A 25,156-nucleotide genomic window follows, 5' to 3' on the forward strand; every position below is an offset into this window, starting at 1 on the left:
GGAAAGGAGAGAAAAAAGTAATGCACAATAGGAAACATAGTACCAGAGAATGGCTCCAGGCAGTCCGAAGCTTTAAAGTAACAGGAGTACAGGAAAGAGAACAGGTTGTCAGGGTGCCAAGCTCTTAACCACTGTGTAAACTGTTCCTTTAATAAAGCCTCTAGCCTCCATTCAACCAACACTGTCGACACATGAGGAAGTTCTGTCAGACTATAGTCCTACAGCAGGTTCCTCAAAGTGTGGTCCTGGACAGTCGGCCCCAGAATTATCTGAGATTCTTGTTAAAAATGCAGATAGAGTCTAAGAAAGCTTTCCCATCTAGGCAGAATAGAATCTGACTAGTTATTTGAATACACTAAGCTATGTCCATTAATCTCAGATATGAATAGAATTTACTACTTTTTAATACTAGAATAGTAAGTGATCTTCAAATTAAAGTTGTAAAAATCAAATTCAAAAGAGCCTGAGAGGTTAACCCCTCAGCCAAGTCATCAGATTACATATAATGGAAGTAATACAGAAGCTGACATTGAAAAAGCAATTTTGAAAGAAGAAGAATGAAAGGTGAGGGAACGTGGCCAGGGCAAAAGGTGACTTTTAAGATCTTATAGGTATTCACATCTTATGGGTGCTTACACTACTGAATGGTTTAAAAACAAAACAAAACAAAACAAAACAAGACAACCTGGTACACAAGATAACCAATGCAAAAGTATTTATAATACATTTTATTTGGTTAAAAGGCTAACAGCTATTGTTCAGTTAAAGGTTGTTTGGTTGAAAGGAGCTTAAATGAACAGGAAGATAAGTTATAGGATGACCAAAATAATTTAAAAAGCTTAATATTGCAATATAGCTACCTTACGCATATTATTTAAACATAAGAATAGATAAATAAACACTCCATGAAAAGTCAGGGGAAAAAAAAAACACTCCAAAACTTTTAATCATGTGTTTCACCTTCTTAATCCTGGTTATACCCATGTTTTGACTTGGTATGGTCTGAGAATTCAGAAAAACCAGAATCCATAAATTCACCTCATCTTCTCATCTTCCTACAAAGTAGAAAAAAAGGAAGATTAACAATAACAACCGAAAGCTAATGCTTTTGCTGTGAAGTATGGAGAGGAAAATTGCTGCATCATACCAGTAGAAAGCGGCCTCCTCAAGCCACAAGCTTTGCCATACATTTAAAATACTGATAGTAGGAATTATAAATAAGGTTTAAGAGAAATTAATCAACACAGATTTTATACATTATGTTTTACTACATATTTTATGAACTTTAGCATACATATAAGAATATAAGAAAATGTACAATTTAAAAACAATCAAATAAATGCTGATTTACCTACACCCAGGTTAAGAAATAAGCCATCAGCACACCTCCCAAGCCTCCAGTGTGCCCCTTTCTGATCACAGCTCTCTCATCCCCCAAGAAGTGATCACTGTTCTGAATGGAGTTCAACAGTCCTTTGTTGAATAGGAGCAGGAATAGTGGGCATTCTTACCTTGTTCCTGATTTAAGTGGAAATGCCTCTTTTGTCTCCCCATTAAACAAGATACTAGCTTTAGGAGTAAGATATGTGTATATAATTTATCATTATACGACAGTGTCCCTCAATGTCTATTGAGTGTTTTAATCATGAGTGAGTGTTGAAATTTGTCAAAGCCTTTTTCAGCATCTATAAAAAAAGTCATATGCTTTATTCTCTTAGGTTTATTAAGATGGTGTATGATGATAAGTTTTCTAATATTAAACCAACCCTTACATTCCTGGAATAAGTCTCACTTGGTCATAGTGTATGTTTTTCATAGCATGGTGCTGGATATGCTTTTGAAATTGTGCGATGAACACTGGAGAGGAGTATGTGTTCTCTCTGATCAAAGTGTAGAGTTTGATATGTATTCATTCATAAGATTTACCTATTGATTATTGTTTAGATCTTCCATCTCCTTACTTATTTATTGCCCATTTTATTGGTTTTGTATCGAGTAGTATGTTAAAATCTGTAAGTGTGTTCCTATGTCTCCATGCATCTCCTATAGTTATTTCTTCATAAAGGTAGCTGCTCTGTTATTTGGTACATAACTATCATAACTGTTATATACTCATTGTAGCTTAGGCCTTTTACTATTAAAAATGATCCCTCTGTCATGTTCAGTGCTTTGGGACTTAAGAGATAAAGACTTTAAAAAATATATTTGTACTACCTTCCTGATAACTCCTGCTGCTCCTATTCTCATGCCTATGATGTTTGCTCCATAATACATGGTAAGCAGTTTCAGTGAGGATTTACTGGCACTGGGCGTCTATCAGAAGCTGTGCTATACCTGCTGCATGCCATTCCCAACCCGGAAAAAAAAAGGGGCAGCTGGATTGTCATTACTCTTAGTATTTATACTGATGTATATTGTGATTTTTGCTTTTAAAAAATTTACCAGCTAAACCAATTACCAAATAATCTGCATGCCCAGGAGAGCTAAACTAAAATAGAATACTACTTCATTAGAGCATTTTGCTATCTGTAGTTTAGAATAGGTAGCTCTTATAGAAGAATTAACTAAATTAAGTATTATCCAGCTATTAAAGGGAATGATAAAAATCTCTACAAATTAATATGGATTTCCAAAGCATACTGTTAAATGATAAAAAGCAAAGTTGAACGGATTAGCTACAATATGCTACCTTTATGTAAGGAAAAGGGGGATATACATCTATCTGCTTATTTGTGCAGGAGAAATACAGAAATGATAAACCAGAAACTAAAGGAATTGGTTATCCACAGGAGATGGGTGAAAACAGGATAATGGGAGTAGGGTGGCAGGGATGAAAGTAGTTGACACTTCTCTGCATATACCACTTTGCATGGCTCTGGCCTTACAATCCAAGAAACGTTTCACATGCTTGAAAAGTAAACAACAAAACCTACCAAGATGTGGGAAAAGAAAATGGAATACAAACAGTAACAAATGTATGACATGATTATGTTGAAGGGGGTTGGTAAGAAAAGAACTAAGACAAAAAGAACTGTACCTAAATGTTATGATCTAGTTAGTAAATATGTTCCTCACAGAATATGGGTCAGCAATTCTGAAACTACTTTATGTGTATGTTAGAACTGGACAAACAAATAAATACACTATAGCTAGTGAGAGCCAGGCTACTTACCAATGGAGAAAGAAATTACAAGCAAACAAAGCTCAAATGAACCCTGTGATGTTGAACAAGAATCTGAGGTATCAGTATAAACTCATGGTTTTTACCATATATACAGGTAGATAAATAAAAATAAAAGTGAGCATACACATGGGTTAGTATACCTACGTATATTCCCTCGCTCCAGCTGCTGAGAGGGCCTAACGTCAACGGCCCTGTGGTGGACAGACTCTAAGGAGGACCCCTCCATGACTCTGCCTGTTGCTGTTCATGCCCTTGTATAACACCCTCTCCCTGAGTACAGACAGGAGCTGTGACTCGCATCCAGCCAATAGAAATGGCAACGGTGATGGGTTATCGCACTTTTGAGATTATGTTTCATTATTTAACACTCCATCTTGCTAGAGGATTTGCTCCAGAGACTCTCTCTATAGCTAGTTTTGAAGCAAGTGGCCATGTTGGGAGGCCCATGTGGCAAGGAGCTAAGTGCAGCCTCTAGGAGCTGAGGACAGACTCCCGCCAACAGCAAAAAGCTGGGCCCTCTGTTCCATAACCACAAGGAAATGAATTCTTCCAATAATCTGTGTGACCTTAGAAGCACACAGGAGAGCCTCCAGATTAGAACCAGCCTGGATGACACTTTGTTTGCAGGTCTGTGAGATACTAAGCAGAGCACCCAACTTGGCTGAGTAGAGATTCCTGGTCCACAGAAACCAAGAGATAATAAATGTGTGTTGTTTTAAGCCACCAGGTATATGGTAATGTTGTTATGCAACAACAGATAACGAACACAACACAATATAGGTAGTGAAGAATACCTAGTGTCCAGATCTTGTATTGTGCCAATGCTAATCTTCTAGTTTTGAGAATCGTACTATGGGCATATAAGATGTCAGAATTAGGAAAAGCAAGGTGAGGAGCATATAAGAAACTTCTTTACTACTTTTACAACTTTTCAGTAAGTCTAAACTTAGTTTAAAATAAAAGGTTTAACTTACAACTCAATAATAGAAAGATAACCCAACTGAAAAAAGGGTAAGGGATTTCTTTAGACATTTCTCCAAAGAAGACATACAAATGGACAATGAGCACATGAACAGATGCTCAACATCATTAGACATCAGGGAAATGCAAATCAAAACCATAATAAGATACCACTTCACACCCACTAGCATGGCTAGAATTATCAAAAAGTCAAATAGCAAGTGTGTTGGTGAGGATTTAGAAAAATCAGACCCCTATACACCATTGGTGGGAATATAAAATTGTCCAGCAGCTCTGGAAAACCGTCTAGCAGTTCCTCAAATGATTAAACACAGTTACTACATGACTCAGCAATTCCACAACTAGGCAAATACCCAAGAGAAATGAAAACATGTACACACAAAAATTCACAAATGTTTATAGCATTATTCATAACAGCCAAAAGGTGGAAACAACTAAATGATCTTCAACAGACAAACGGATAAACAAAATGTGGTATACCTACACGATGGAATATTTTATTAGGTTGTAAAGAGGAATGAAATACTTCTCATACATGTTACAACAGGGATGAACCTTGAAACACTATGCTAAGTGAAAAAACCAGTCACAAAAGACCACATATTAAATGACTCCATTCGTATGAAATGCCCAGAAGAGGAAGTCTATAAGACAGAAGTAGATGAATGGCTGGTTGTCTAGGGCTGCGGGATACAGCAGTGATAGCTAAAGGGCGTGGGGTTTCTTTTTGAAATGAAGAAATGTTCTAAAATTGACTGTGGTGATGGTGTGCATATCTGGAAGCGTGCTGAAAACCACTGAATTGTACATTTTAAATGGATGAAATATAAGATATGTGAATGATAGCTCAATAAAGTTGTTTTTAAAAAGCCCCTGGTCCTTCATTTTAATTGGCTTCTCTTTCACCCTCCCTTGCATTGCTGCCACCTGCTGGTATTGTTTTAAAATACCTATCAAAAATGATCAATGTCTTTAATTTTATGAAAGAAGCAAACACTGAAACAACATAAAGAGAAAATGTGAGGATATTTCTAACCTTTGAAAATGCCATCCCAAATATGATAGGTTCTCTGAAACAGCTAGTTCATTTATCCTTGAAAAAAATAAGGTTTTGAATAAAACATATGTAAAAGGCAATTGGGCATTTTTGAGATAATCAAGGAAATGTGAATAATGATTTACTATTAGATGACAATGAGGAATTATTGATAATTTTATTAGTTGTGATCATTATTGTCCAGTTTTGCTAAGTACTTATTTTCTTGAGATATATACAGAAGTGTTTTAGGAATTAAATGACTCAATATTAGGGATTTTCTTTAAAGGTACTACAACAATAAAAGGGCAGCTTTTAGAAGTAAATATGGCAAAATATTGATAACTGTCAAAGCTGAAGGATGGATAAATGGTGGGGGAAGTACTATTCCCTCCTCGTTGGGGTATATTTGAACCCTAAAAAGAGGAAGAAAAAGACTTACTCTTTGAGACCAAAGGACATATAAACCAGTTTGAATTCTTCTAAGGATAAAGTAGAAAATTAATAAATGGGGTAACAAATAATGGGGTTTGCAAATCATAGGCAATAAAAATTTTTTTAAAACCTATTCAAAGAATAGAAAAAGACATTTCTTCAGATCATACTGTGGTTGTTACATGTCAAAAATAATTGCTTCATTGATATTCAGAAGTGTTCAAATACTAATTCAGGCAGGAATCTTTTTAAAAGCATACAATTTATAATATCACACTGAAATCACTTTTATGTCATTGAAATGCTCACCCTTTGAGACTCGGCTCTTTTAAAGAGAGAGGAGTACACCTTCTTCTTCGGCTTGACAGCTCTGAAGATAGATCTTCTGACTTGTTTTCAGGTTTAGCAGCATTATTTGAAACAAAACTGTTATTTGTCAAGTCCTGCAGCGTTCTAACACCTGAAAAAAGTATCATTTTCAAAAATATTTGTAACAGTAAATACACGGATGTGGAAGTAGATATGGGATATTTATGGTTTATAAATTATTGGTAGCAAATTTTTTAACTTAACAATAATCAAGTTATAACTTTAAATTTTACAAAAGTAGCACTGAAATTATTTGTAAATCAGTTTTTCTAGCAATAATAATAAAAGAGATTTATAATTTAAAATAAACTATCAAAGTTGTCTGCAAAATTTTTATTCTGAAATCAGATTTAAGCTGATAAAAATTCTTCATGATTCAACTCCAGTCATAAATCAAACAAATTCCTGCACATTCATTCAACATCTGTCACTGACTGCTCACGCTGTGAAAGGCACCCTGAGGAACAGAGGTGAAAGATGGCTCAGCGGTGTCTAAAACGTCCTCCAACTCTAGACCCTGGCACTTTTTTTGCATCAGTATTCCTTTTACCTGAATAGTCTTATCTATCAAAATCCTAGTGCTCTCTATACGTATATTAAAATGTTAGGCTCCCTGTAGAAAATTTTAATTGATACAGGAATATCTAATGTTACAGAATTTCTAATAACAAAGGAATATCAATGTTAAGGGGGAAAAGTGAGTTACTGCTATATCTAGTATGATTTCAAGGATATATTTAAAAATGCATAGAGTCAAGTCTGCATGCATATACCAAAATGTTGACTGCAGTTCCTATGGGTGATTGTTTTTCCTACTGTTTTCTGACTCTCTACTTTCAATTTTCTGCAATGACTGAGTATTATTTTAATAATTGGGGAAAGTAAGAAGTTCTAAAGGTAAGAATCCTACCTATCCTTTAGGGCCTAAAATGCTATCTATTTCATGATGCCTTTGCAGGTTCCTCTAGTCAAAATTACTCCTCATCATTACATCTCTTAACATGTGTGCTTTTATTAAAGCATGTCACATTTAAACACCGTATTTGTTACTTTTCCATACAAGTATTCTGAGGAAAGGGAGTTAGTATTGTTTTTTAATCACCTAAAATACCTAGAATAATGCTTTGATCATATTAAATACATGCTATTGAAGAGAGTCCCACCCTTAAGAAATTTATAATTGTCTTTCATAAACTCAAACCAGGGCAATTCATTACTATATATACATTTAAAGCACTCAATTTCCTTCAAAAATATGAAAAAGGAAATTATCTGCCTAATGTCATTATCAGACAACTTTGTGCCAAAGACCAAAATCCATTCTTAAGCGTATAAACGTCTAAGACATTAACTATTATCTTCTCAAAGTATTAAAATTTCTTCAAATTCCTTCGTATTACTTCTATAGATCAGGCTACATAGTTATATACTGTTTTAAAATTCCATAAAAATATCACTTATAACAGGAAATGCTTTACTGGTTAAGTGAAAAAAAAAAAGCTTTTAAAACCTGATCACTTCAGATATTCACCTACCTATTCCCGATTTTTGTGTTCTCCGGTTCACCTTTAATTTCATCTCTTTCGTCTCATGCACATCATCACTTACTTGAAAGACAGGTGAGCTCTCCAAAGCAAAATTTTCTTTCAGATTTTTACTAGAAGAAATACTCAAAGGTATTGAACCCTCAAAAACACCGCTAAAGGAAGAATCTTGTCTGTTAGGCGAATATAACTGAGATAAAGATGTAACCATTTTTGTGTAAAAGTCTGGTTTCATCTTCACAATTTTCTCATTTTCCAAATTTTTTTCCTTAACTGTGTGTTCAGATTCAACTGATACTCCCTGAATGGTGTCAGATATTATTCTCATTAGTTCATGACTATCTGAAGAAGGATCCATGGAGGTCTTCCTTTTCTTTGATTTAGATGTCACCTTACTTACTCTTTTGACCTGGCACTCTACTTCCTTTGTCACTTCCACTAACGGAAGATCTCTCTTTTTGTTCAGAGTTGTAGTGCTTTGCTTTGGATTCTTATATAGTTCCATTTTGTTTCCAGCATCAGCATCTGCTTCATCAGTAATACGTTTTAAACCTGGTTCTAAGGAGACAGATGTCTGTGAAGAGCCTGTTAACTGCAAAATAGGTTTGTTTTTACCTTGTGCCAAAACGTTCTTTGCCTTGCCAGATGATTCTTTCCCGTGCTTTTTAACGAATTTGTAAGGATTTGAAGTTTGGTCACAATTTTCCTTTTCATTACTGTTGATTTCCATACAGTATCCATTGATAATACCTTGGCCTTCAAGTCTTTGTTTAGATTTGTTTATTTTAAAATCAAGATCTTTTGTACAGCTTTCTTGGCTATCCACATCTTTATCATTATCCTCATATATCTGGTGCATTTCAGAAATTATCTCTGTCTTTCGACTTACTTTCTGCCTAAGTTTCTTACTTATTTTTGATTCATTTTGCTGAGTGGGTTGCGTATCACTGACATGCTTTTTCAAATCCAACATATTCTGGGTCTCATAATCATATAAATTTCCACTATCTTTGGTGGAAAGATAAATTGTCTGAAACTCATTTGTGACTTCTAGGTTTTCAGAAATGGTTTCTTTATCTCCTGGCGTTAGGGAAAAGAAGTTACCTTTTTCTGGCTCATGTACACCTTTGTTATTAAAATCATTTTTTCGGTTTGTTTCCAAAATTATCTCTGTCTTCCGACTTTCATTCTGCTTGAACTTCTTACTTATTTTTGATTCATTTTGCTTTGCAGGTGGCATATCAGTAGCATGCTTTTTCACCCCTAAAAGGTTTTGAGTCTCATAATCACATAGGCTCCTATTACCTCTAGAAGAAAGATCAGCTATCTGAAAGTCAATTGAGTCTTCTAAGTTTTCAGGGACAATTTCTTTATCTTTTTGGGTTAGAGAAAATAAGTTACTTTTTTCTGGGTCATGCAAGCCTTTGTCATCATTCTCATATATTTGGTTGATTTCAGAAATTATTTCCGTCTTCCGACATGCCTTCTGCCTAAGCTTCTTACCTACTTTTGATTCATTTTGATAAGCAGGTTGTATAGCATGTACATGTTTTATCACCCCCAAAACATTCTGAGTCTCATAATCTAGATTTCCACTATCTTGGGTAGAAATAGGTATTTGAAACTCACTTGTATCTTGTAGGCTATCAGGGATGATTTCTTTATTCTGGGTTAGGATGGAAGAGTTACCCTTTTCTGGGTTACCACTTCTGTCATTATCGAAATGATTCACTTTGGAAATTATTTCAGTCTTCCGATTTACTTTCTGCCTAAGATTCTTATTAATTTTTGATTCATTTTGCTGAACAGGGTACACACTGGTGATCTGCTTTTGCAAACCCAACACATTCTGGGTCTCACAATCACACAGGTGTCCATTATTGTCAATAGAAAGAGCAGATTTTTGAAACTCATTTGAAACTTGTAGGTTTCCAGGGATCGTTTTTTTATCCTCTTGGGTTTCGAAGGAAAAGTTACCTTTTTCTGGGCCACGTACATCTTTAGTATTATCTCCAAATATTTGGTTCATTTCAGAAATTATCTCTGTTTTCCGATTTACTTTCTGCCTAAGCTTCTTATTTACTTTTGATTCATTTTGCTGAGGGGGTTGCATATCAGGGACTTGCTTTTTCAAATCTAACGTATTTTGGGTCTCATAATCATATACATTTACATTATCTTTGTTGAAAAGATAAGCTGTTTGAAATTCATTTGTGACTTCTAGGTTTTCAGAGGTGGTTTCTTTAACTTTTTGGTTTGGGAATAAGTTATCTTTACCTAAGTTATTTATCACAAATGTCTGTCTAGAAGCTTTACTTTTCTTACAAGCTAGAGAACTCAGGCCCATGTCAAATTTACCGTCCTCATGGAATTTATCTGCACTTTGGGAGAGAGAGTATGTTTCCTCTTGCTCATCTGTTACATGAATTATTTTCTTCTTTTTGTTATACTGTGTATTTTGTCTGGCATCTTGATCAAAGTCATTATGAAGGGACATTTTCTTCAGCGTGTTCAACTGAGTCAGCTGTTCAGTACTGAGAATAAAATTTGGATCTTTTGAGTCCCCTTCACCATCCAAGACAATAGATCTTCTTTCTGGTCCATTTTCACTCTTTTCCTCAATATCCACATCTGAACTTTTTTTTAATTGTCTTTTTGATCTTTCTCTCTTTTTATCAGAGCTTGAATCTTTCACTTTTCTGAAAGTTTTCATTCCACACTCATTTGCTTTTTTATTACTTTTATTTCTAGCACCTGTTGAAACTGTGACAATTTTGCTTACTTCACTAGCAGTTAAATCCATGTCATCATCATACACAGTTTTCTGCAACTGAAAGTCATCATTACCCTGAACTTGACTCATGCCCTCTGCAGTAGGTTCACTTGCAGACTCAGATGAGGCAGGAAGGCACTGTACATTTCTTTGAATTTTAGTATTTGTTTCATTAGTACAATCTTTTATCTCATTATTCCAATTTAATTCTGGTCTTGAAATCTGTTGATCTAAATCTGTCACACAGGGAGTGTCTGCAGGATTATTTGATTCCCAAGATGATACACGTTTTTTCCTTCTAGTTATATTACTAGGAGACAGTTTCTCCTTTCTGTGGCTGATTGACTGTGCACTATTTATCTCACTCGTTAGAGAACTCCAGGAGCTTTGGTCTGAGTGGGAATGGCTTTCTGTAAAATAAAGGGAAACAAATTTCAGAAAAAAGTAGTAACAAGGAATTTATTATTTTAAATTAGATTAGGAATCAAGCTGTTTCAGAGAAGGGATTTCCGATAATGTGTTCAGGTAATTATATTATGAAGAATCTATGCTGATAAAACATAAAGTAGAAATGACTAGAGTAGTTTTAAGTCACGTTTTACGTTCCTATCTATGGAAAATATATACTGGGAGTTTACTCTGCCTTGGCCCCAAGAGTAGAGTGGAGAATAGCTAACAGTAGAGCCATTACCGTATGTTTCTAAGTGGTAGGAGGCTGGCAAATGAAATTCAACAACAGTGATACCTCTCATAAGGATCACTATCAAAAGGTTATCAGCAGGCAGCTGAAGTTTATAAAAATTATACACACATACTCACATACATTTTTAGAAAGGAAAATTAATTCAAACTCTAAATTCAATATAGTTATGGTTTCATATCCCAATGTGACATTCTATGTCAAATACATAAACCAGACTACACCACAGGATTATTATTTTAAAATACCATATAAAAAAAGTAAGTGTCATCATTTTCTCTTGCTCAACCATTCATTACCCAGGCTCAAGTTTTTGTTTTATCAATAATTGGTTATGATCTTAAAAAAGTCACTACACCTATCCAGGGCCTCAATTTTCATATCTATGAAAAGGAGAAGACGTAACTAAATAAATACATGGTATCTTTCACTTCTGAAGCTAAGATACCAAGAAAAGCTCTTTAGACTAGCTCATTCTAAATACTGTTTCCAGAGTAACAGTGTTAGGCCACAATGCACCTGATATTTGTTGGCACTTTTACTTTTAAATTAAATTTTTCACCAGCAATTTTAAATGGTAGGCATTAGCAAATCTGTGACATAAGAAATCTAACTTATTAACTGTTTATACACCATGGCTCTCAAGAAGAAAATCTGACGAATGTTAACTGTTTAATACTGATACTCAAAATAAATTTTTAAAAAAATCTCACCTTTGGGAAGTATATCAACAACAGATAAAACAGGTTCTGAGGCATTTAAACCACAAACATTCTGCTTATTTTCTTTAAGAAATAACAATTTCAAATTATGCTGAGTTGGTAATGGTCTTGTTGATGCTAAAGAAGGAATACCAGGTGATGCCTTTGATATATTGTTGTCACATTGCGTTTTCTCTTTATCTTCCTCCTCATCATCATTTGAAGTTAATGGAACCCTAAAGGTAAGTAAGAATGAGTAAGAAATTTTGTATTTTACAAAAATTATTTAGAAAATTACATGGATAGTTCTTTCTATATTCCATTTATCTAAGATCCAACCACAAACCCACCCTGGTAACATTTTGTGTTCAGTGAAGGCAATTATGGGTAGGAAATAGGTACTTTCTAACAGTACGGAACTTGCTTCTTCTCTCCTTAGCCCCAGTGGCCCCAAAAAGGAGATAAATGATATAATCACCAGCTGGGCTATTAGGATAATAATACTAATGAAATGAATAAAGTTCAAACATACTTATAAATATTCATGTATAATGTTTACAGTTTTCCTATAATTAATTCTATGGAAAACCCAAAACTCTTCCTCTGGTTTCAGACAAGTACAATTGTATGTATAGTTTTGAGTGCAATAAAGTTTGCTATGTTTCCAAAAGGTATTCATGTAAACTAAAGTCGTATTCCCAGAGTAGTTAAATCTATGAGAGGAAAAAGACAGAAAGCCACAGAAATAATTTGCCAAAATGACCTTTTTTGAATTCAAAGAATAAAGAGTAATATGTTCCAATGCTATAGATTTACCCTGTATGCCAAACAAATCACTGATATTTTAAAAATATTGATAACGATAAAAATATTTTTTAAAATATTTGTTACAAATTTAAAGGCACCTGTTAGTAGAAAAGCCACTGAGAGGAAATGTCTACACCACTTGAAGAAATAAATTAGCAAAAACAGAGGAGAGGTTCTGCTTTGGGCAATGGCCAAATAGCTACTATTGAATGAATCTTATCAAACATGACTAAATTCTGGACAAAATATTAAAAAACAACTGCCTGAAGTCAAACAAAAAGCAAGTAGATACAGAAGAGGGGTTGACACACAGAAACAGGGTGAGCTTCCCATTGTTTACAAACCTGAGTCGGTGCCACATTTCCTAACACTTTCCACAGTCTCACACAAGGTCAGAATTCAGGGCAACTACACCTTCTGTAGTGTGTGTGATGGGAGAAATTACAGGAAAGGTAGACAGGGGAGCCCCACATTTGTGCATAAACTTTCCCAAAATCTAGATGCTCCCTGTATCACATACATGTGAGAAAGATTCCAAGCAGCCTAGCTAAGGATTAAAGAACTGAAATGAGATTTCATATGTTGTTCATCACAGGCAAGTAATATCAAGTTTAAAGTAACTACTAAAATGAAACATCAAACTTGATGGAGGGATACACCTGAATCCAGATTTTCTATAACACAGGATTCATAATGCCTGGGACATAATCCAATATTATTCAACATACAAAGCAACAGGGAAACATGATTCAAACTCAAGAGAAAAAGATAATCAATAGATAATGATCCAGATACATAATTTGTACTAGAGTGCACTAAATCAAGGGTGAGTGTAAGTACTAACAGTGGCATTCTTATTGTGTTCCCATTATTTAATACGTTTGCTCTTGGGTTTTTGTAGATCCTCCTTATCAGATTAAAGAAGTTCCACTGTATTCCTAGTTTGCTGAGTTTTTTCATGAATGAGTGTTGAATGCTTTTTCTGTTACTATTGAGAAGATAGTACTTTCCTCTTTTTTTTCTATTAATGTAATGATTTTAAAATATTTTTTCTACTAATGTAGTGAATTATAAGGATTGATTTTTTAATGTTAAATCACTACTGCATTCCTGCAATGAACTGCTCCTGATAATATATCCCTTTGACACATCACTAAATTTTATCTGCTAATATATTACAGGATTTTTGCATGTATTTTAATAATGAAGATGGTTTATAATTTTCCATTCTTGTAATATATTTTGTCAAGTTTTGTATTTATATTATGCTGATCACAGTAAATGAACTGATAAGTGCACCTCTTTTTCTTTTTCCTGGAAGTACTTGTGTACATTTCTTTTTCTTCAAGAACTTAGGAGAAGATATTGGGGCCTGCAGTTTTTTGTGGAAATATTTTTGATAACATCCTATTTTAGTACATTTAAGAATATTCAGATTTTTTATTTCTTCTTTGTGTCAAGTTCACTGATTTTTAAAAAGATTTGTCCACTTCATTTAAAATATCAAATTATTGGCATAAAGTTGTTCAGAGCAGCTTCAGTTACATGTTTAATGTCTGCTATAGGTATGTAATGTTCTTTTTCTTTCTCAGCATTGGCTATTTGTGGTTTCTTGTTTTCTTGATGGCAAAGCTGAATGTTCACCATCAGAAGGATGGATAAATTACGGAATAATCATACAATGGAATAGTATACAGAAACGAGAATGACTCAGCTATAACTACACAGGACAATACAGATGAAACTTACAAACACAATGCTGAGCAAAAAAGAGCCAGAGACAAAAACCATAGAACCCTGTATGATTTCATTACATGAAGTTCAAAACTAGGCAAAATTAAATCTATGATTTTAGAGATTTTAGAAGTTATGATATTTATCCTTGGGTAGGTGGTGAGTAGTGACTAGAAAGGGGCACAAGGAGGTGTCTGAGGTACTGGTGATACTGCTTCTTGGTCTGGATATTGGTTATACTACAGTGTTCACTTTGTGAAAATCCATGACACTCTATAAAGATTTTTGTACTTTTCTAAAATGTATATTATACTTCAAACAAAAGTTTACATTAAAAAAAGGAAAATTTTTGGAGGGCAAGTTAACACGTGATTCATACATTTATATGAAATAATGCATGCATGACAAACAAGATTTTCTTGAAAAACAACTAAGGAACTATAAGACAACAAAATGTTCTATTTTAAAACTGTATTAATTTAAATGTACTGATTCAACATGATGCTGGAACAGAATAGGCAAAACAATAGAATAAACTAGAATGAACAGAAAGTGACACAGTAGATGTAAGAAGTTTTTAGTGTGGCACTTTAATATACAAGTGCATTTACTCGTGCACTTATGTAAATGCACTAAACCTGTAAGTTATATAACAAAAAGAACATTGTCTAAAAGAGATGAGAATTCTGATTAATGCTTTTAACTCATTAAGCCATTTTACCTCACTGGACCTCAGTAACTGTCTTTAAAATGTTAGGTTTGAAATAGGGTATTTACTATGACTTATAATCAAATTAATCAAGAAATGGGAATTTTGGTCAGGAGAACAGCAATGATGAAAGTTAATTGTAAAGCCTGGGCATTATGCAAGATAATAGAGAGATAAATAGTTATCAGATTTACTCAGCAGAAAACATAAGGCCAATGGTGACCTGGGGGAAAAGAAAAAAATGAAGAGTTAAGTAGTAGGATTCTACAGATGACCCTGGTTACTGAATTGATAAGTAAGTGTCCTTGGAGCCCTGGTGACACAACCAATAGCAAGTTACCACAAACCATCTTATTTCTACCCTAGTAGGCAACTACAGATTGATGACATCTGAGCATTGTATCACACACACAATGATTATGTTATATAAAAATCCAAGTACTCTGAGCCAGTGTAATTCAAACCCATGTAACCAAGGTCTGCCTGTACCTCTTTCTTCTCCAGAGGCTATGGGAAAACTGAATATTATTTCAAAATTTAAACCTGAATTCTATTAGATTATATCTTCAAACTTCTTTTACTAGTACAGTGTTGACGAGTATTTCATTACTTCTTGCTGTTTTTCTGTTTCAAGGAAGCAGATCAAATAAAAACCATTCAAAGTCCAATTCAGGTAGAAGTGTGCAAGTTAATATTTAACCGAGTTTTGAAGCAATTACCTTGCAAATGGAAGACGCATCAGTTTGCACTGTTTACTAACCCGTTTCTTCTTGCTACTTGGCAGTAGAAAGGGACTCTGATGGAACTATTTTTGAAAAGAACAAAGAAAATGAAAATGAACAAAATTTCTAACCTCATTAGATCATGTTTGCTATTAAAGTTCCAAATTAAACAAGAATATTAATAGTTATAGAATCATTCTTACATTTGCCTTCAATAGTTGAATGAGAATAATGTAATGATAAGGTTAAATACAGTTCATCCTTAATCATGCCATCCAAAGACAATCACTACTAATATTTTGGTACATAACCTCTCAAACTTTATTCTTATACATATGAATAAATACACATGTGTACACCCAGGCATGTACAATTATTTCTACATACACAGCTGACTTTTGAACAACATGGGTTTGAATCGCATGGGTCCATTTATATGTGGATTTTTCATCAGTACTGTTCATGATCCATGGTTGGTTGACTCTGAGGCTGTGGAACTGTGAATTCAAAGGAACCACGGATACAGAGGGCTGCAAGGAACTGTAAGTTATACACAGATTTTTGACTTTGTGAAAGGTCAGCGCCCTAAGCCCCAAGTTGTTCAAGGGTCAACTGTATGTATGTGCAATACATTCCTGTCTACATATGTATTATGTAATACATTATTGGATTTCATAATACTGTTTTTAAATGGTCTTTAAAATTCAAAGTCTGAGTGATGTTAATATATCTTTAAAATTTTTGTTTATCTGCATTTTTAAATTTCCTGATATGTTTCCTGAGCATGTTTTAATTAATTAATAAAGATCATAAAATTAGGCAACAAGCAACAATGTCTTCCTATTACAGTGCTAACCTGTAATAAAAACAGGTGTATGGTCAGATTAACAAGCTGGTTTTAAAATTCATATGGAAATGCAAAGGACTTAGAATAGCTAAAACAACTTCGAAAAGGAAGAAAGTTGGAGGATTATGGTAATTGAGACAGTACAGTATTAGCATATAAAGTACAGTATTAGCATACATCAATGAAACAGAACAGAGTGAGATAGACCCACACAGATTTGGTCAATTAAATTTTGGCAGCAGTGTAAAAAGTCAAATGAGGAGCATAGAACATCCACATTCACTGGGCTATAACAGGTAACTCTTCTCCAAATCAGGAGTACTGTCAGAAAAGGCCGAGGGGAGAGTTAGACAGCCAGGTGGTAACAAGCACACCCCGCAAAGCCCAGCAATGTCAGTGGAGAACACATGGGGACTCCAGACATCCAGTTCCTCTTGGCAAAAGAAATCAATCAGCATATTACAGCTGAAGGAATTCCCAAAGAGATAAACTCAAAGAAATCCATGCCAAGACGCGTCATAGTCAAATTCCTCAAAACTAAGGACAAAGACAAAAATCGTGAAAGCAGTATGAGAGAAATGACACCTTACCTACAGAGGTAAGAATGAATGAAAAATAAATAAGTATCTACTCACAATCAGAAAAGTAACAACAGAAGAAACCACATAAAAGCAGAAGAAAGGACTTACTACTAAAGATAAAAGCAAGAAATAGTGACATTGAAACACAGAAAAGCAGAACTCAAAATTAAATCCAAAAGATGTTTCTTTTAAGAGAAAAAGAAAAAATAGAAAACCACAACCACCTAACCTAGTGGGGAAAAAAACAAACAAGAAAAAGCTCAAATACACAAAAATAGTCAACAGGGGAAATAAAACAGACAAAATTATTGGTTGACTTTGGTTAACTCTATGCAGATCAATTTGAAAACATGAATGAAATAAATAGGTACTTTTCTAAGGAAATACAATTGAATAAAACGGCCCATAAAAGAGAGAAATTTTCCTGAGCAACCCAATATCTGCATTAGAGATATAGTTAACAAGGAGCCACTATCTCCACTGAGAAAGACCCAGGTCCAGATAGTTTCACAGAAGAAAAAAGAATTCTAATAGTATGTCATTTTTGCAGAACATAGGAAAAGAGAACATCTAAATTCTTTTTGTTAGTTTGGTATACATGATAATGCTTAAAGACTTTACAAAAAGAAAACTTCAAAGAAACCTCACTTATGAATAATAAAAAATTCCTAAATAAAATACTGGCAGAAAGAATTCAGCAGGACATTAAAAGAATAATAAATAAATCATTTCTAAAGTTTATTCTAAAATTGTAAAATTAGGAAAACTGCTAAAATAAGTCATTATATTAAACACTTAAAAAGAAAGACCATATGCTAAAAAGATATTTTACATTATTTATCATTATTTTCTATATAAAAAGCTCAGTAACAGATGTATTATAAGATAAATAAGTACTTCACCCTTAAAAAAGAAAGCATCATTCTTAATGGGGAAATACTATTCAACATTTTGTAAGTATTTATTGAATTCTACTGCGTTCTAGACATCATTCTGAATAGACAAATACCCTGCACTCAAGAAGCTTATATTCTGGTGTGATAAACAACAAAATTAATAAGTAAAATTATATGTTACATAGTATTGAAGTGCTAAGAAGAAAAAGTAAAACAGGGAAGCAGAATATAAAGCACTGGGTCAAGGTGCGGAAGGATTAAGATTTATATAGGGTTGCCAGGGAAGGCTTCACGAAGTGACGTCTGAGTCAAGATTTGAAGGAAGTAAGGGAACTACCACATGAAGGGAGAACAAGTACAAAGGCCCTGAGTGGCGGCCTGCCTGTATATTAAAGATGTTAATGAGCAGAAGGAGGGGAAGAGTAGATGAGGTGAGAGAAAGAACAGGAGTTTCAGTTTCGGATAAAATCGGGCAGCAGATGAGACCGGAAGCCGCAGGAGGGTTTTAGGCAGACTAACACTTTACTGGGATCACTCTGGCTGCTGTGCTGAGAAGAGGATATAGAGAGGCAAGGGAAGAAGCAAGAAGTCCAAGCTGGGCTGCTACTACAATAATTTAGGTAAGAGATAATGGTGGCTTGAATATGGGTGATAAAAGTGAGGGCTGTGAGAAGTGATAGAATTCTGGACTGCTTTTTAAGGCGGTGCTAAAAGGATTTGCTAAAGGATAGCTATGAGGTGTGTAGAAAAGATAGGAAAATAGAGTTGTAGTTGCCAGAGATGAAGACCCCCACAAAGGAACTGGTTTGGCGGCAGTTGTGAAGTTTGAGATGCCTCCTAGACATCCAAATTGAACGGCCAAGTAGGCAGTCAGACATGTACTGTCTGGAGTTTACAGTAGATGGCCAAGCTGGAGAAGCAAATTTGGGAGCCATCAATATTCAGTAGTACTTAAAAACATGAGATTCTCATTTAGGAAATGAGTATAGACGGAAGAGAAAAAGAACTCAGGTCTGTGGTACCCAAAAAATAGCAATCAGGGAAATAGAGAGGAACCAGCAAACAGAATGACAAAGAACAATTAGAAAGGTAGGAAGAAACAGGAGAGGGTCATAAACTGAAAGTCACATGAAGACTAACACAAGGACCCAGAAATAGCCAGAGGTTTTGGCAACATAGACATCAGTTTCCAGAAGAGCAGTTTTCACGGGATGGTGAGGAAAACCCAATCGATGTGGGTTCAAGGGAAACTGGAGACACTGTGAATAACTGTCTCAAAGACTTTTGCTATAAAGGTAAAGAGAAAAGATAGTAGCTTGGGATGGGGAATATAAGTGGAGTAAGAAGTTTTATTTTTGTTTTCTTCTTCTTTTTTTTTTTAAAGATGGGAGATAACATTTTTGCATACTGATGGGAATAATCCAGGACGGGAAAATTAATGCAATGGGAAAAGGCATTCTACACTAATGTTAAGTCAACAGCAGAAGACAAACCATGTGTCCAACAACAGGAGCCTCATTAAACAGATTAGCAGTCCATTCTAGATCTATTATCCTAAGCAGCACTAAAAAGGAATAAGTATTCCCTGTAATCATATAGAGATCTTCAAGAGATGTCACATAAGGAAAAAAGGCACAGAACAGTTAGTATGTTATCTTTTGTATAAGAAAGAAAATTAAGAAAACATTTATATATCTTTGTTTTAATAAAAAGAAATCCATGAAAGCAATTACCTGCATGAGGTGTGGGGAGAAGAGAGGAAAATGGAGAAGAAAGCAGCTGGAGGCAGAACAGAAGCATGTGTGAGACTTCGTTTTATACTTTTATATGTTGTTCCAATATTAGAACCACACATCTCTATTACCCACTGTCCTCCTCCACAACTAAAAAGAAAAGGCATTGCACAACTTGATGTGCAAAAATTAGTCTGTTAAAGAATAAGTCCAAGAAAGAGGACATCAAAGTTGTATGCTGTCCCTTCATCCTCCAGCTTCCACGTCCACTGACTCCAGGTTTTTCACTTTTCCTAAATTCAGATGCTGATCTCAGCCCTCTTTGAGTTATTCAAAGAGAACCACATAAAAGGCTGGGAACAATGTTGACTTTACTATGTCTTTGTAAAGAACCACTGGAGGGAAGGAGCTTTATATCACACAACTCACAACAAACAACTGAGCAATGTTTTTAGGGCTATCTGTCCTCTACAGTTCCTTGAGGTATGGGTGATACCACCCTCCCCCCTTCTACATCTTGCCAATTGGCTTCTTTCTCTTACTTTACAAGTCAATTCTTGTACTGACTCTACACTCTCCATTGCCGGAATTGAGTCTAGTCTTAGAAATTTATTTAGGACAATTCAATTCAGCCCTGTAAGCTGATCAGCAAAACAGAGTGCTGACTCTCATTCCCTTCTCCATGACTCCCCATCCCATGAAAAGCATCTCTTCTCCTCAGAGAGTGCTCAGTGTATAAGGCACACCTCTGCCCACTGGCTGTCCTAGCTATCAAATTCATTTTTATGATTTTGAAGCTGCTAAAAATTTTTTAAAGAAAATCCATCAATAGCTTCTTTTATGGTATCTTACTTTGTAGGTATAGAAAGACCTCTCTTTTCTAACATGAATTCATTTGTAATTTCTTCTCATTTAAATGATGTACTTTTTTACATTTAAATCCATCTAGAATTTATTTTAGAAAACGGTATAAAGTAGGATCTGTCTCTGTTTTTCCCCCTAATAGTTTTTCAATTGTGTCTATATTTTTAAAATAATACAAATTCTTTTCTAATTTGAAATACTACTTTTCCACTAGTGTCTTTTATGTTTTTGAGTCTATTCAGGGGCCATTATGTTCCACTGAGCTATCTGATCCTGTGTTACTTTTAATCAAAATCTAATATTTATATAAAAATTTCAATAACCAATTATACCAAATGAAAATATTAATTTTTAACTCGCTAATAGCATATTATCATCATTCCTTTGCACAAAGGTTAAGATATGAATCTCTAACTTTGATGCTACTTAACTAATCTCAATTATCCTCGATAACGTTAAAAATATTACAGTACTTACACATAAATTCTACTTACCTCAGAAAGAGTGCTCATTTCAATGGCAGTTATCAAGTTATTGTTCATGAGTGCTTCTATTTCTATAAGCTTCTTATTCTGAAATAAAGAAAGAGCTCTTTTAATCAATTAAGATTTGGATTTATTATACCATACATTTATGAATACCACCAGTTGAGAAGACTTAAAAAGTAACTGAGATCACACTGAGCTAAAAAGGTGCTACACTATAGTTCACATAGACACACACACATTCTGAATAATTTTGAGTTATCAATCATAAACTTTCCTACATTTTTTATCTCCTCATAATAATAATACCTCAAATGGCAAGTGAATGCAGTTCGTCAGCCATAGGGATTTAAGCTTCAAGAAGGACAGTAGGTCGTTTTTCCATTTTAATTTCTATTCACTTCGGAGTTAGATCTATAGTTGAAACCTAGCTAATCACTGGCTCTTACTACCCTGTCTGTGGACAGAGTTGGAAGTTGGAAGGAAAAGCAACGACTACAGTCTTCCTTCTCTTTGGCTTGCAGCCAGTGGAATGCTCGTGTGAAGGCAGAATTCAAACACTCTGGGCACTCCCCTCTTTTCAATTCACTGGAGGAATTATGCCATCTTCTTAAAATGTATTAATGTATCAAGTTTTACTTATGATAAGCAATCAAATGTTGATCAAGTTATTATGAGTTTGCAGAGCCACAGGCATACATTGAGAATATAGATTTGGGTCATTTATTTTATTATCCACTAACAGTTTGTCCATTAACATGGCATGCTCTTTCAAAGTTTTTACACTGATTAGGAGACTTAAAAACATTTTTAGAGCTTCTATAATAATACTATAGTTAAAATTTTAGTGATAATTTAGAATTCAAACACAATATAGTTTCCATACCAAATTATTTAGCTTTAGGCGAAGAAATGTGTTCTCAAAATTCAGTTTCTCCACTTCTTTTTGCAATAACATCTTGTCAGTTGTAATTCTTCGAGAATTCTCTTTCTCTCTACTAAGAGCCTGAGCTAATGCCCTATTGTTGTGCTTTAAAGAAATTTTGAAAATAGAAGAATTGTCTGTAAAAAAAATTTTTAAGAGTTAATATTGAACATATATCTTACTACATTTTCATATTCCTTAATAATTAACTATTTTGGACAAAATGTATTTCACTTTGTAAGTTTTAACTGAAAGTTAGAAAAGAAGCGAATGGCAAGACAGATGGAGTTTTGAAAAGAACGTACCCAGAGTTTGGAGCTGAAGAAACAACAGCTAGATAGAAGTTCAATAAAAGTTGTGAGAAATACAGAATGTTTGTGAATACAGAGTTAGGAACAAGAGGACTCTAATATAGATACAGTATCTAGATAATTAGATCAGTCACAAAAACTAAATCTTGGTATTTGTTGCCCTACCTTCCTTCCTACTTTTGACCAGGAGGTAGAATGGAGAAGTTGATCCCACAGCTCTAACTGGAAATGTCTCATAGAAATTAGGGTTGCCAATCGTGAAAATTTTAGAGCCAGTTTCTGTGGCTCCAGAATTAATGCTCCCAAAGTCCATTTTTCAAAACCTTGGGTAAAAGGGAGCATACTTACTATAATGTTGGACAGATCATCTAAACTGTGTGGGATTGTCCATCTCCACCCCAAATATCCTATCTCTTATTTCTAGGCATCTATTGCAATCTAAACTTGACTGCTTCTCTTTATAGCACTATGTAAATATAATTTAAGTCAGAAATGATTTTCTGTTGTTTGCAAAGATTTTAATTGTGAACTCTTTGGTAAAGTTCACCTTACATATAGTGTTCCCTTAGTATATCTAAAGCATAATTATATTGTCATGATTTTGATTTACACGCTACTATTCAATAACATAGCCCACTGAATAAAAGTATAGTGTATGCAAAATGTTTGATAATAGTAATACACATTTTTATATAATAGTATTAGTGTTACTAGCTATAGTAATAGTAACAATAGTTTATAATAGTAATAATATTTTTTAAATACTCAGGGAAAGTTTGGGTATCTAAAAAATAGAGTCCAAAAAGTACTTTATTTTTGGCACAGAGAAAGTAGATTCAGACAGCCACTTTTGACATCGCAAATGGAAACAGACTAGAACCGGTTTGCAACTTGCAGAAGCTAAAGGATAGTAACATTTTCCTGTTGCACTCCTCAACCTCAGTGTATCCCTTCATAACAGTGGGTGTACAATGGTCCTGCACACCCACTAGCCACTATAGGAGGTGGTCTAATTCATGGCTCTAGAGATCTGAGTAGGAACAACATTATGATTTAAAGATAATCAGCAGGCTTGGCTATTTCCCAAAGCACACTTACCTTTCACAGGTGCTATACCAGCAGGAAACCTCCCCCAGTCCTGCTAAGATGGAGATGAACCATTGAGGTAGTTTTCAGAAGTAATGAAAATTCATCTTGGGGAATTTCCCCCACTTTCTTTTTTTGCCCCTCTGACATCTTAGCTCGAGAATCCATGAAACCTCATCTCCAAAGTGCTCAGTGACCTCATGATGAACTTTGGCTATCTAAAATCACCCTGGGCCAACCACCCCTAGATTGCTCATCATCCAAATGCTGTAGCATGTCAGAAGGACAGTCTGTCACATTTTTTAGCTTTTTCAGAAATGTCATGTTGGTACTTTCTTTGCAGTGTAAGGAGGTAGCTGCCTTGGGCCACTCCAGCCTCACTGCTGAAAATTCAGCTGTCACCACTGACAGCAAATCATCATAACCACCCAACTAAGAGGAGTTGAAGGAGAAAGGAACAATTGAATGGAGGAAGTCTCATTTAACAAAATAATCATTTTAGTCATTTCCTGTATTTGATAAAATAAAGTACCAAATACCATACCAATTCTCCAGAAAAAAAAGTAAAAATGAGAGTATGCTAATGATAAATAAGTAATAAATAAGTAATGTAGTAATGAAGACTAATAACGCTTACTTATTATTTTTGTTTTGATTTTTGACGCAAGAGAAACATTCAATTTAGCAGTCTTTGAAATTCTTTTGTCTTTCACACGTCTCTTAATTCCTGAGGTAAGTGTGTCAGTTTCCATCACGGGATACTCCATCACTGGAGTAAAAAAAGAAAGACAGCAGGAAATCATAGTATTGATTAATAAAGCCAAAAAGGATAACTGATAAATACATTCTAAAAAGCAAATCATGACTTAAATAATATACTTTGTACATAAGTATTTGTAAAACACTTTATATAAAATCTGACAAGTATGAATGTAACCAAAAGTGGTTTAAAAGTAGAATCCTAAAAAGGTAAATGAATCTTTTTTTTTTTTTTCCCACTCAAACCTATAACATTATATCTACCTGCCAGGAGTGAGGCTAGGCACTGGGGGCAGAAAACAGGATACAGCTGCATAGGAACGCATAGTCATGGAATGCATAGTTCAGTGTGGGCACAGACACTACTGTGATACCAAGTAGAAGTGTACCTTAGAGACAGGCACAGAAGAGATATACCTAATCCTAAGGGAGTTGTTCCCACTTCATCCTTGGATATACACTCCATTTCTCTGCACCCTTTACAGCAAAACTCCTTGAAAGAATTGTCTACACTCAGTTTTCAAACCTCTGGTAAACCTATTTCACTCAGGCTTTCACTTCATTCCAGCAAAACTGGGGATACAGTCATCCCTTGGTACCTGAAGGATTTTGGTTTCAGGGCCCTCAGATACCAAAATCCACGATGCTCAAGTGCCTTATATAAAATGGCATAGTATTTACATATAACCTATGTACATCCCTCTGTATAATTTAAATTATCTTTAGATTTATTTATACTACCTAATATAATGTACATAGTTGTATATATAATATATATGCTATTTAAATAGTTGTTGGCAATTGGCAAAAATCAAGTTTTGCTTTTTGAAACTTTCTGGAATTGTCCCCAATATTTTCCATCGCTGATTTGCTTGGTTGTATGGAATCGGAACCCAGATAGGAGGGCCAACTGTATTGCAATAGCTGTTGGACTGTGTTGGTGCCCAGTTCTTATATTTCATAGCTATGTGATC

At 34.6% G+C, this 25,156-nt stretch overlaps 1 protein-coding gene across 1 annotated transcript; it reads right to left on the minus strand.

The window, feature by feature from the left end:
* Window positions 1-713: 713 nt before the first annotated feature.
* Window positions 714-24,190, minus strand: SGO2 (shugoshin 2). The gene is made up of 8 exons (XM_031452042.2): window positions 24,061-24,190; window positions 21,988-22,163; window positions 21,111-21,188; window positions 15,693-15,778; window positions 11,736-11,959; window positions 7,541-10,732; window positions 5,946-6,096; window positions 714-1,055 (listed from the first exon to the last, which is right to left on the minus strand). Exons 1-8 carry the CDS (start codon window positions 24,188-24,190, stop codon window positions 1,040-1,042), a joined length of 4,053 nt encoding a protein of 1,350 aa, XP_031307902.1. The 3' UTR covers window positions 714-1,039.
* Window positions 24,191-25,156: the final 966 nt, after the last annotated feature.

Source organism: Camelus dromedarius, chromosome 4 (genome assembly GCF_036321535.1).
Source record: "Camelus dromedarius isolate mCamDro1 chromosome 4, mCamDro1.pat, whole genome shotgun sequence".
Lineage (NCBI taxonomy): Eukaryota > Metazoa > Chordata > Mammalia > Artiodactyla > Camelidae > Camelus > Camelus dromedarius.

What these genes read in the sequence shown, in the direction of transcription:
- SGO2 (XM_031452042.2), bottom strand. Translation starts at nt 24,190, where the DNA reads ATGGAGTATCCCGTGATGGAAACTGACACACTTACCTCAGGAATTAAG. An exon ending in ATGCGTCTTCCATTTGCAAG is followed by an intron (nt 11,960 to 15,692) that starts GTAATTGCTTCA and finishes ACTTACCTTTAG; the next exon opens with GGTTCCATTAACTTCAAATG. An exon ending in TGTTGATATACTTCCCAAAG is followed by an intron (nt 10,733 to 11,735) that starts GTGAGATTTTTT and finishes TTTATTTTACAG; the next exon opens with AAAGCCATTCCCACTCAGAC.